The sequence below is a fragment of the Hyla sarda genome, chromosome 4 (assembly GCF_029499605.1).
Source record: "Hyla sarda isolate aHylSar1 chromosome 4, aHylSar1.hap1, whole genome shotgun sequence".
Classification (NCBI taxonomy): Eukaryota; Metazoa; Chordata; class Amphibia; order Anura; family Hylidae; genus Hyla; species Hyla sarda.
The window spans coordinates 221509662-221521835 of record NC_079192.1 but is presented as its reverse complement, the minus strand read 5'-3'; the positions used below and the strand labels follow the sequence as shown (position 1 = coordinate 221521835).

The 12174-nt window shown below is 44.7% G+C and overlaps 1 protein-coding gene across 1 annotated transcript in view; it reads left to right on the top strand.

The window, feature by feature from the left end:
- The window catches only part of LOC130367440 (chloride anion exchanger-like), a 79305-nt gene extending 68015 nt beyond the window's left edge, over nt 1-11290 (top strand). The window contains exons 19-20 of the mRNA XM_056569860.1: nt 1158-1220; nt 11151-11290. Coding sequence (XP_056425835.1) covers nt 1158-1220; nt 11151-11174 — 87 coding nt within the window. The 3' untranslated portion in view covers nt 11175-11290. The remainder of the gene's footprint in view (nt 1-1157; nt 1221-11150) is intronic.
- The last annotated feature ends 884 nt before the right edge of the window (nt 11291-12174 follow it).

Here is a 12174-nt window from a genome sequence, read left to right as displayed (position 1 = left end):
GGTGAAATCGCGGCATCCCAAACAGCTGTAGGACAGCAGGAGGGTCCCCTTACCAGCCTCCTGTTGTCCGATCACTGAGTCAAGCAGCAGAATCATTGATCAATGGTTTCCCATGAGAAACCATTGGTCAATGTAAAAGATCAGTGTGTGCAGTGTTATAGCCCCCTATGGGGGCTATAACATTACCGAAAAAAAGTTTTTAAAAAAGTGAATAACAATCATTTAACCCCTTCCCTAATAAAAGTTTGAATCAGCCCCCTTTTCCCATTAAAAAAAAAAAAAACCTGAGTCAATAAAAATAAAAATAAACATATGTGGTATTGCCGCGTGTGGAAATGTCCGAATTATAAAAATATATAGTTAATTAAACCGCATGGTCAATGGCGTATGCGCAAAAAAGTCCAAAATAGTGTATTTTTGGTCCCTTTTTATATCATGAAAAAAGGAATAAAAAGCGATCAAAAAGTCCGATCAATACAAAAATGGTACTGATAAAAACTTCAGATCACGGCGCAAAAAAGAGCCCATACCACCCTGTACGCAAAAAAATAAAAAAGTTATAGGGGTCAGAAGATGACAATTTTAAACGTATAAATTTTCCTGCATGTAGTTATGATTTTTTCCAGAACTACGACAAAATCAAACCTTTAATCTTATGGACCTATAGAATAAAGATAAGGTGTCATTTTTACCGAAAAATGTACTGCATAGAAACGGAAGCCCCCAAAAATTACAAAATGGTGTTTTTTCTTCAATTTTGTCGCACACTGATTTTTTTTCCATTTTGTCGTAGATTTGTGGGTACAATTAATGATGCCATTACAAAGTAAAATTGGTGGCGCAAAAAATAAGCCATCATATGGATTTTTAGGTGCAAAATTGAAAGAGTTATGATATTTTAAAGGTAAGGAGGAAAAAATGAAAGTACAAAAACGGAAAAAACCCTGGCCCTTAAGGGGTTAAAGAAGTGATTTGTGCAAATGAATCGCAGCGATATTCGCATTCGTTGCAAAGCGAATTTTTCCGGAAATTCGTAACGAATTCGGACTCGACAGATTCGATTCGTTCATCCCTAATAATAATACAAAATAGCAGTGAATAAGTCTATACCCTCATGTTTTAAGACTGATGTTCTTTTTCTATTGTTTTTACTATAGGAAACAGAAAATATTTCCTTCGTAAATGGATTTGCAAAACAAAGCATTAATGGAGAATTGAGTGTAAGTACTTAGACACATTAGCTTAGCTATAGGCCACAAGGGCAATTGAGCCCATGAGCTATTTACATTGAATATCCATCCTTGAACCATTTCTGGGCTTTTATCTAAATGGATCCAAAATTCTGTACTGATATACATTTTTCAAATACATCTTCATATCGGCTGAATGCCAGTTTTTCTGGAAAAAGCACTACATATCCTACATAGACAAACCTGATTTATAAAGTTCTGGCTGCCTCTAGCATTACTAGTGTAATTTAGGAGATGAAGCATACTGTTAAATCTAAGCTCCCTTTTTGTGGTTATTTTTATCATTTAGATTTATGGCATCATAAACATTAGCAGTGTAATGAATTTATCAGTGTACAATGTGGGATCTAAAAATGACATGGTATTAGTAAAGGGGTTATCCGGCCAAAGACATCTTATCCCTTATCTGAAGGATAGAGAATAAGATCTCTGATCACGGGGGGCCCCCCCGCTGGGACCCCACATGATCTCCGTGCAGCACCTGCATTCTATGCGGGGCTGCGTCTCCAGTCTTGGAAAGCTCTTTGTTTCCTGGACTGGAGACGTGACGTAATGCCACGGCCCCCTCGTGACGTCACACCACGCCCCCTCCATTCATGTCTATGGGAGGGGGCGTGACGGCCGTCACGCTCCCTCCAATAGACAAGAATGCACCAGATGGCTCCACCACACAACGATAGATGTGAGCACATTGTAGAGGTGGTGGGTCCCCTATAATGTAGACTCCGGTGTGTGTAATGAAAGAGTCCTGGAATTGTCAGACAAGCACCAAAACCCCAATCTGTCAGAAATGGGGGTGGCATGTCAATGAAGCATAAACAACAGGATACTCAGGGCACCTTAAGCTATCACATGGTATAAAACTATCTATATTTTTGGGGTGGCCACAGGTCTTCTTAAATAGCTAAGTGGGTTTGACCAGTTGGGGGCTTGTTCTTACATAGCTTGAGACTATCCTATCAAAGCTGACAGAGCAAGTTGGTTATTTAATCATATATTTCTTACATAGTACGAAAAAGAATTAGGAAGGGCACAACATAGAGCTATAAGAAAAGATTTTAAGCATTGTTATTTTATAGGCAATACATTTTTTTTTTTTTTATATTCATATAGTGGTTCAGCCTCTGTTTTGCTTATACAGTGCCCCAAACCACCACAAGCTTAGTGTATACTTTCTTAACAGTGGACTCAATGTGAAACAGTTTCCAATTACCTGCAAAGCTTCATATAACAGTGGTAGAAGGCAGACAGTTTGACATGTAGCAAACCAGCTTAAGAAAATGTATTACAAAGTGTGGAGCACATAAAGGATGCGACAATACTACTAGTACTACATCCTATATTTACCCAGTACAAATAAATCACATAAAACCAAGTTACAAAAATTGTGCTAGCCGTATTGTATATAAAAGGAATTACATATATTAAACCAGACAAGAAGGAGGCCAAAATACCAACTTTGTATGAACAAAAGTAGTGAGTATTAATAGTAGTGAGCAATTCCATCGTAGATGAACTGTGCCACAATGCCCCTAATGTACAGTTTCATTATGCCAACTAATGAACTGTGCATCTGCCCCCTAATGAATTGTGCCATTTTGTTTCCTATTTACCTGTGCTGCTGTTCTAATGAACTGTGCATTGTGCCTTCCACACCATGATAGTGTGGCTACGCAGCAGGCTACGTTTAACTGTAAACGGCAAGGCGGCGTAGCGAGTGTGGAGTAGAGCAGACAACGACCAGGGGGCCACCAAACCTTCCTCCATTAGATAGACCAAATAGGTACTAGTGCCCTTCATCCAATACACTCTGTCTCAACAGACGCACTTAGTTGTAGTGTCGGATATCTGGGAAGTTAACCCCCCCTTGCTCCTTTGGCAACATCAGTTTCCTAAGCACAATCCCATGTCTCTTTTCAGCCCATATAAATCTAACAAATTCAGAGTTCAGCTTATCTACATCTTAATGCTTTAATAGTACTGGGATAGTCTGCATGGGATATAACAGCTTAGAAAAGCTCATCAACTTGAGAAAATAACACCTGGCTATTAAGGGGAGAGGGAGAGTCTGCCACCTATGCAATTCATCAATAAACTTTTGGAAAAGCAGGGGATAGTTAAGCATATATATAGGAGTGCAGCCTATGTGAATCTCCAGATATAGGATGGAGGCATACAAAATAGCTATTGGAACGGGAAGGATCCAAGCATTTTGCTCATCAGACAGGCATGTAACCTGTCATATGTCCAGTAGGACACTCTTCGCTATATTGACCCGAAAACTGGACGCGTGACCAAAATCCGTAAACGTAGCAAAAATTCCCCCCCAGGTCTCTAATTGGGTCGACCAAAAATAACAAAATATCATCCGCAAAAAGCGAGTCGTCGCACCCACCTTAATACCTTCTCAATAATATGAATGTTACGCCGAGCGCTCCGGGTCCCCGTTCCTCCCCGGAGCGCTCGCCTCATCTTCGTTGTTGCAGCGCCCCGGTCAGATCCACTGACCGGGTGCGCTGCGGGTCCGCCTTCAGCCGGGATGCGATTCGCGATGCGGATAGCGCCCGCTCGCGATGCGCACCCCGGCCCCCGTACCTGACTCGCTCTCCCTCGGTCCTGTCCCGGCGCGCGCGGCCCCGCTCCCTAGGGCGCGCGCGCGCCGGGTCTCTGCGATTTAAAGGGCCAGTGCACCAATGATGGTGCCTGGCCCAATCTTCCCAATTAGCTTAATTGGCTCCCACCTGTGCACTTCCCTATATCACCTCACTTCCCCTGCACTCCCTTGCCGGATCTTGTTGCACTTGTGCCTAGTGAAAGCGTTCCCTTGTCTGTTCCTAGTCCGTGTTCCTGACCTCCTGCCGTTGCCCCTGACTACGATCCTTGCCGCCTGCCCCCGACCTTCTGCTACGTCCGACCTTGCTTCTGCCTACTCCCTTGTACCGCGCCTATTTTCAGCATCTTCAGCAGCCAGAGAGGTGAGCCGTTGCTAGTGGATACGACCTGGTCACTACCGCCGCAGCAAGACCATCCCGCTTTGCGGCGGGCTCTGGTGAAAACCTGTAGTGGCTTAGAACCGGTCCACTAGCGCGGTCCTCGCCATCCCTCTCTGGCACAGAGGATCCACTACCTGCCAGCCGGCATCGTGACAGTAGATCCGGCCATGGATTCCGCTGAGGTGCCGCTGTCAAGTCTTGCCGACATTTTCACGATGATCACCCAACAAAATCACCAGCTGGCATACTTGTCCTCCGTGGAACAGCAACTGAACTCACAGTTACAGCAGCTGCTGCCACTGACACTGCAGCTGCAACTGCAACAACCATCTCCTCCGCCGTCTCCTGCAACTCCTCCGCAGCGTCCGGCCATGGATTCCGCTGAGGTGCCGCTGTCAAGTCTTGCCGACATTTCCACGATGATCACCCAACAAAATCACCAGCTGGCATACTTGTCCACCGTGACACAGCAACTGGAGTCACAGTTACAGCAGCTGCAACTGCAACAACCATCTCCTCCGCCGGCTCCTGCAACTCCTCCGCAGCAACCGGCCGCTCCTAACCCCTGCTTGTCTCTGCCGGACAAATTTGATGAGGACTCTAGACTCTGCCGTGGTCTCCTTTCTGGAAAGGCCTTGTCTGGGGCCACACCACTCTGGGACCGCAATGATCCTGCCACAGCCACAGTCCAGTCCTTCTTCGCTGAGGTCCGTGGTGTCTTCGAGGAGCCTGCCCGAGCTTCTTCTGCCGAGACTGCCCTGCTGAACCTGGCCCAGGGTGTTTCTTCCGTTGGCGAGTACGCCATTCAGTTCCGTGCTCTTGCTTCCGAGTTGTCCTGGAATAGTGAGGCTCTCTGCGCGACCTTTAAAAAAGGCCTATCCAGCAACATTATAGATGTTCTGGCCGCACGAGAGACTCCTGCTAACCTACATGAACTCATTCATCTTGCCACTCGCATTGACATGCGTTTTTCCGGATGGCGTCTGGAGCTCCGCCTGGATATGGACTTTGTTCGCACGAGGCGTTTTTTCTCCCCGGCTCCTCTCTCCTCTGGTCCTCTGCAAACCGTTCCTGTGCCTCCCGCCGTGGAGGCTATGCAAGTTGACCGGTCTCGCTTGACACCTCAAGAGAGGACACGACGCCGCATGGAGAATCTTTGCCTGTACTATGCCGGTACCGAACACTTCCTGAAGGATTGTCCTATCCGTCCTCCCCGCCTGGAAAGACGTACGCTGACTCCGCACAAAGGTGACACAGTTCTTGATGTCAACTCTGCTTCTCCACGCCTTACTGTGCCTGTGCGGATATCTGCCTCTACCTTCTCCTTCTCTACTATGCTCTTCTTGGATTCCGGATCTGCAGGAAAATTTTTTTTGGCCTCTCTCATCAACAGGTTCTACGTTCCTGTGACCAGTCTCGCCAGACCCCTCTACATCTATTGTTTTTACAATAAAAGATTGGACTGTCTCGTACGTTTCCACACAGAACCCCTCCTAATTTGCATCGGACCTCATCACGGAAAAATTGAGTTTTTTTTCCTCAGGTTCTTTGGCCCCAAGAAGAGGGGGAGACCCAAGGGGGGGGGTACTGTTACGCCGAGCGCTCCGGGTCCCCGTTCCTCCCCGGAGCGCTCGCCTCATCTTCGTTGTTGCAGCGCCCCGGTCAGATCCACTGACCGGGTGCGCTGCGGGTCCGCCTTCAGCCGGGATGCGATTCGCGATGCGGATAGCGCCCGCTCGCGATGCGCACCCCGGCCCCCGTACCTGACTCGCTCTCCCTCGGTCCTGTCCCGGCGCGCGCGGCCCCGCTCCCTAGGGCGCGCGCGCGCCGGGTCTCTGCGATTTAAAGGGCCAGTGCACCAATGATGGTGCCTGGCCCAATCTTCCCAATTAGCTTAATTGGCTCCCACCTGTGCACTTCCCTATATCACCTCACTTCCCCTGCACTCCCTTGCCGGATCTTGTTGCACTTGTGCCTAGTGAAAGCGTTCCCTTGTCTGTTCCTAGTCCGTGTTCCTGACCTCCTGCCGTTGCCCCTGACTACGATCCTTGCCGCCTGCCCCCGACCTTCTGCTACGTCCGACCTTGCTTCTGCCTACTCCCTTGTACCGCGCCTATTTTCAGCATCTTCAGCAGCCAGAGAGGTGAGCCGTTGCTAGTGGATACGACCTGGTCACTACCGCCGCAGCAAGACCATCCCGCTTTGCGGCGGGCTCTGGTGAAAACCTGTAGTGGCTTAGAACCGGTCCACTAGCGCGGTCCTCGCCATCCCTCTCTGGCACAGAGGATCCACTACCTGCCAGCCGGCATCGTGACAATGAAATACCAGACTAGGGGTTCAAAAGCTAGGTTGAATAACAGAGGGGACAAAGGGGAACCCTGAAGGTCTTCTCTGCGTCAGTTGATAAGATAGTGGAAGATGGATGTAAGTCCGGGTGGAGATGAACATCATCCAGGACAGCCAGAACCTTGCGAATATTTGCCACCACTGCTCTCCCACATACGATGCCCACCTGGGAAGGATGAATAAGGCGGGGAAGCACCGAAGCCAGGCGATCAGCCATGATTTTGGAGAGTACCTTCAAATCGACATAAATAAGCGAGATGGGTCTATACCAATCCAGAGTGGCATAATCTTTACCTCCGATATGCCCGAACCGTCGAAGTAAGAATTAAACAACGTCAACAACGGCGGTGACACTTCCGGAAGTAATAGCTTATAAAAATCACCAGAAAAAACGTCCGGCCCTGGTGCATTACCCAATGGTAAGGGTTTAATTGCTGCATGTAATTCCTCAGAGGTCACAGGGGTGTTCAGTTTACTTCGTTCCTCATCTGTCAAAGAAGGAAGATTAGCTTCAACCAGCCATTTTCTGAGGAAAGGGGGAGTCCTGATGAAAGTCAGTATAAAGATCCTTGAAGTATTCCCACAATAAGGCACTAATATCCTTAGGGTTGGTAACATTAAGCCCTCTCACATCCCTCAACAACGGATATGGGTAGGTGCGTGAGCACCCTTAGCAAATAGGGTTAACAATTTCCCAGGTTTATTACCAAACCGGAACAGTGTAGCATCCATGTACGATCTATCAAGGTTCTCCCTCTTCTTCCCCCAAGAGTCATAATCAGTCCTAGCTACCTGCCATTCTTGCTTAAAAAAGTCGGTGGGCGATGCCAGAAATGCCATGTAGGCCTTTCTGAGCCGTTCCTCGTTCTTAGAAATCTGCTTCGCTATAGATTTCTTGGATGACGCCACATAGAAACATAGAATGTGTTGGCAGATAAGAACCATTTTGCCCATCTAGTCTGCCCAACAATCTGAATCCTTTCAATAGTCCCTGGCCCTATCTTATATGAAGGATAGCCTTATGCTTATCCCATGCATGCTTAAAGGGGTACTCCGGCGCTAAGACATCTTATCCCCTATCCAAAGTATAGAGCATAAGATGCCTGATCGCGGGGGTCCCGCCGCTGGGGACCCCCGTGATCTTGCACACAGCACCCAGTTATAATCAGTCCCCGGAGCATGTTCGCTCCGGGTCTGATTACTGGCGATCACGGGGGCCAGAGCTTTGTGATCTTACGGCCTCGCACCCGTGTGACGTCACGCTCCGCACCCTCAATGCAAGCCTATGGGAGGGGGCGTGACAGCTGAGTACCCCTTTAAACTCCTTCACTGTATTTGCAGCGACCACTTCTGCAGGAAGGCTATTCCATGCATCCACTACTGTCTCAGTAAAGTAATACTTCCTCATATTACTTTTAGACTTTTTCCCCTTTAATTTAAAACTATGTCCTCTTGTGGTAGTTTTTCTTCTTTTAAATATGCTCTCCTCCTTTACCGTGTTGATTCCCTATACGTATTTAAAAGTCTCTATCATATCCCCTCGGTCTCGTCTTTCTTCCAAGCTGTACATGTTAAATGGTACTCCAGTAGAAAACTTTTTTTTTTAAATCAACTGGTGCCAGAAAGTTAAATAGATTTGTAAATTACTTCTATTAAAAAATCTTAATCCTTCCAGTATTTCTTAGCTGCTGAATACTACAGATCAATTTATTTTCTTTTTGGAACACAGAGCTCTCTACTGACATCACAAGCACAATGCTCTCTGCTGGCATCTCTGTCCATTTTAGGAACTGTCCAGAGCAGCATATGTTTGCTATGGGGATTTTCTCAGGGGATTTATTCAGCAGCTAATAAGTACTGGAAGGATTAAGATTTTTAAATAGAAGTCATTTACAAATCTGTTTAACTTTCTGGCACCAGTTGATTTAAAAGAAAATAGTTTTCCACCAGAGTACAGCTTTAAGATCCTTTAATCTTTCCTGGTAAGTTTTATCCTGCAATCCATGTACAAGTTTAGTAGCTTTTCTCTGAACTCTCTCTAGAGTATCTATATCCTTCTGGAGATGCGGTCTCCAGTACTGCGCACATAGGCAGTGATACAGCCCCTCAACACCGACTTAGCTGCATCATAATATATATGGGGATCCACATCCGGAGAAAAATTATGTTGCTCATAATCTGCCCACCACTAGTGTTGCTCGCGAATATTCGCAATTCGAATTTTATTCGCGAATATCGCATATTCACGAATAGTCGCGAATATAGCACTATATATTCGTAATTACGAATATTCATTTTTTTTTTTTTTCACAGTACACATCACAGTGATCATCCCTCTCTGCTTCCAGCTTGTGTGGTGTAAAGAAGGCTCTAATACTACTGTGTGAGACCGCCGCGCGAATTTACGCGTATGCGAAAATTTGCATATGCAAATGTTCACATATGCGAATTTTCGCACTTGCAAATGTTCACATATGAGAATTTTCGTATATGCAAATGTTCACATATGCGAATTTTCGCACTAGCAAATGTTCACATATGCGAATTTTCGTATATGCAAATGTTCACATATGCGAATTTTCGTTTATGCTAATTTTTGCATATGCAAATTTTCGTATATGTTAATTTTCGCACACGCGAATATTCGCATAAGCGAGAATATTGCGAATATGCGAATATTCGCGAATATGACGAATATTCGTCCATATATTCGCGAATATTCGCGAATTCGAATATGGCCTATGCCGCTCAACACTACCCACCACCCCTTCTGTATCTGCAAAGCTAAGCAGTCCAAGAAACAGCAATTATCATTATTTGGCTTGTAAGCATTAAAGATTTCATACTCTCAATGCTGATTTAAAGAAGGCCCTACACCACCTTCCCTCCATGTCTGAAGATGTGGACAAAAGTTGGTAAGAAAAAGACTTGCTAAATAAAATCAAAACCCCGGCTTTTTGCTCTACTGCTGGTGCTCCAATGACCTTCCCCACCCACCATTTTTGTATTCTAAGGATGTCCCCCTCATCCAGATGTGTCTCCTGTAGCAAAGCAACATCAGGAGAGAAACGTTTGAGATGTCTCCGAACCATATTGCGTTTATGGGTGGGGGGATCACAGACCTTTAACATTCCATGTGACTGTTTGCATAACTGTAAGATAAGGAAAAAATCAACAAGTAATACATGCAACAAACAGATTCGTAGTACATGAGCTGACACCCTTTGACCCATAAACTACAATAACTCCCTCCCCCTTCCCCCCAAAAAAAGCATCCCCAAAGAAATACTCTTCCATAAGACATTCAGAAGAATCTGTATACCTCTTTTGACTTCTCTTCTTCCCACACTCTACTCCTAGAGCGACTCTTCTCCGCTCCCACCCTCACCTACTAAGGTAGACCAGAAAATAGAGCAACCATTAAGTGGTCTGAACTATTTATGGAAATTGTGACATGGTGAACTCCTTAAAGGGGTAGGGGACAAGATGTCTGATTGTGGGGGTTCCACTGCTGGGAACCCCCACGATTTCTCCTGCAGCCCCTAGTCATCTGCAGCATGGAGCCGAAGTTTGCTCCGTGCCTGATGACTCAGGATACAGGGGCCGGCGGTTCGTGACATCACGTCCCGCCCCCTTAATACAAGTCTATGGGAGGGGACATGATCACCGTCACGCCCCCTCCAATAGACTTGCATTAAGGGGGCTGGGCGCGACATCACAAACCACGGCCCCTGTATCGTGAGTCATCAGGCACGGAGCAAACTTCGGCTCCATGCTGCAGATGACTAGGGGCTGCAGGAAAGATCGCGGGGGTCCCCAGCGGTGGGATCCCGTGATCAGATATCTTATCCCCTATCCCCCTTTAAGAGTGAGCGGCGCACAGCCCTATGGAACAGTGCATCTAATCCCCTCCTCCCATCCCTTCCCACCTAAGTATACTACAAACCCCCACCCACCCCCCTACTTATATTTTTATGTAGAATATATATGTTTTTATGGAAAAATATAATATTACAGGTTATGGATACTAGATTTATGGAGACAGAACTTTGATCCAGGGATTTATTCTGATTGCCATGTTGGAGTCGGGAAGGAATTTTTCCTCTGTCATGGGGCAATGGGCATCAGCCTCATTGTTTTTTTTTTTTGCCTTCCTCTGGATCAACACAGTAAGGTTTTAGGTTGAGCTCAATGGACACTTGTCTTTTTACAACCTTACAAACTATGTTACTATGTTACATGCTCACAGTGGGGTTTATGTCAGAATAATAAAGAAGATAAGAAAAACTATTATCCATTCCCCAATGCCACTAAACCATTGTTCAGGAATATATCTTTTCATGTGCCCATCGCTATCCAATACTGTTCAACTATTGTAGACCTACATGATACATCTGAGACGATCAGTAAAAGACATCTTTCAGTGGTATTTATAGATATGATATCTCCACCATGGAATAGTCTATAATGAATGTACAGCATATAATTGTTACTCACAAAGTACTTATATGGGTTTATACAATTTTCTGATTTAAATTATTATTTTTTTTTTCTTTTACAGATGGGAAATGAAACAAAATTTTAGAAATAATGTCTGCCAGCCGATGACCAGGCATGGGCTCACACATCCCCTTAATATTTTCCATAGATGAAATGTATAGGAAACAACAGTATTTATATTATAATTAAAAATCTGTTCCAAACGGCAATATTGTTGTAGATATTTGCTTAGCATTTATCCTCTACAAATATATTTTTAATATTGCATGTATCATATTGAAATGTAAATATCAGATTTATTAAAGAAATAAAGAAAATTAGTTACAAAAAAAACATTTCTGGTTGTGTGGACACTTACTGACACTTGTTGGGTACAAGTCTGCACTTTCTATGTAGGAACAGTAAACATTTACATCATGCAAGGGGAGCCAAATATAAGACTGAGTCTAAATGATTGATTAAAGGGGTACTCCAGTGGAAAACTTTTTTTTTTAATCAACTGGTGCCAGAAAGTTAAACAGATTTGTAAATTAATTCTATAAAAAAAAAAAAATCTTAATCCTTCCAGTACTCGCTGCTGAATACTGAGGAAATTATTTTCTTTTTGGAACACAGTGCTCTCTGCTGGCACGATGACCACCGTGCTCTCTGCTGACATCTCTGTCCATTTTAAGAACTTTCCAGAGTAGGAGAAAATCCCCATAGAAAACATATGCTGCTCTGGACAGTTCCTAAAAACGATGTCAGCAGAGAGCACTGTGGTCATGATGTCAGCAGAGAGCACTGTGTTCCAAAAAGAAAATAATTTCCTCTGTAATATTCAGCAGCTAATAAGTACTGAAAATATTTTTTAATAGAAGTAATTTACAAATCTGTTTAACTTTCTGGCACCAGTTGATTAAATAAAAAAAGTTTTCCACCAGAGTACCACTTTAACCCCTTAAACCCTTTTTGCACATCTGACCACTCTCACTTTACGCATTAATAACTCTGGAATGCTTTTACTTTTCATTCTGATTTCGAGACTGTTTTTTCGTGACATATTCTACTTTATGTTAGTGGTAACATTGTATAATTTCTTGGTG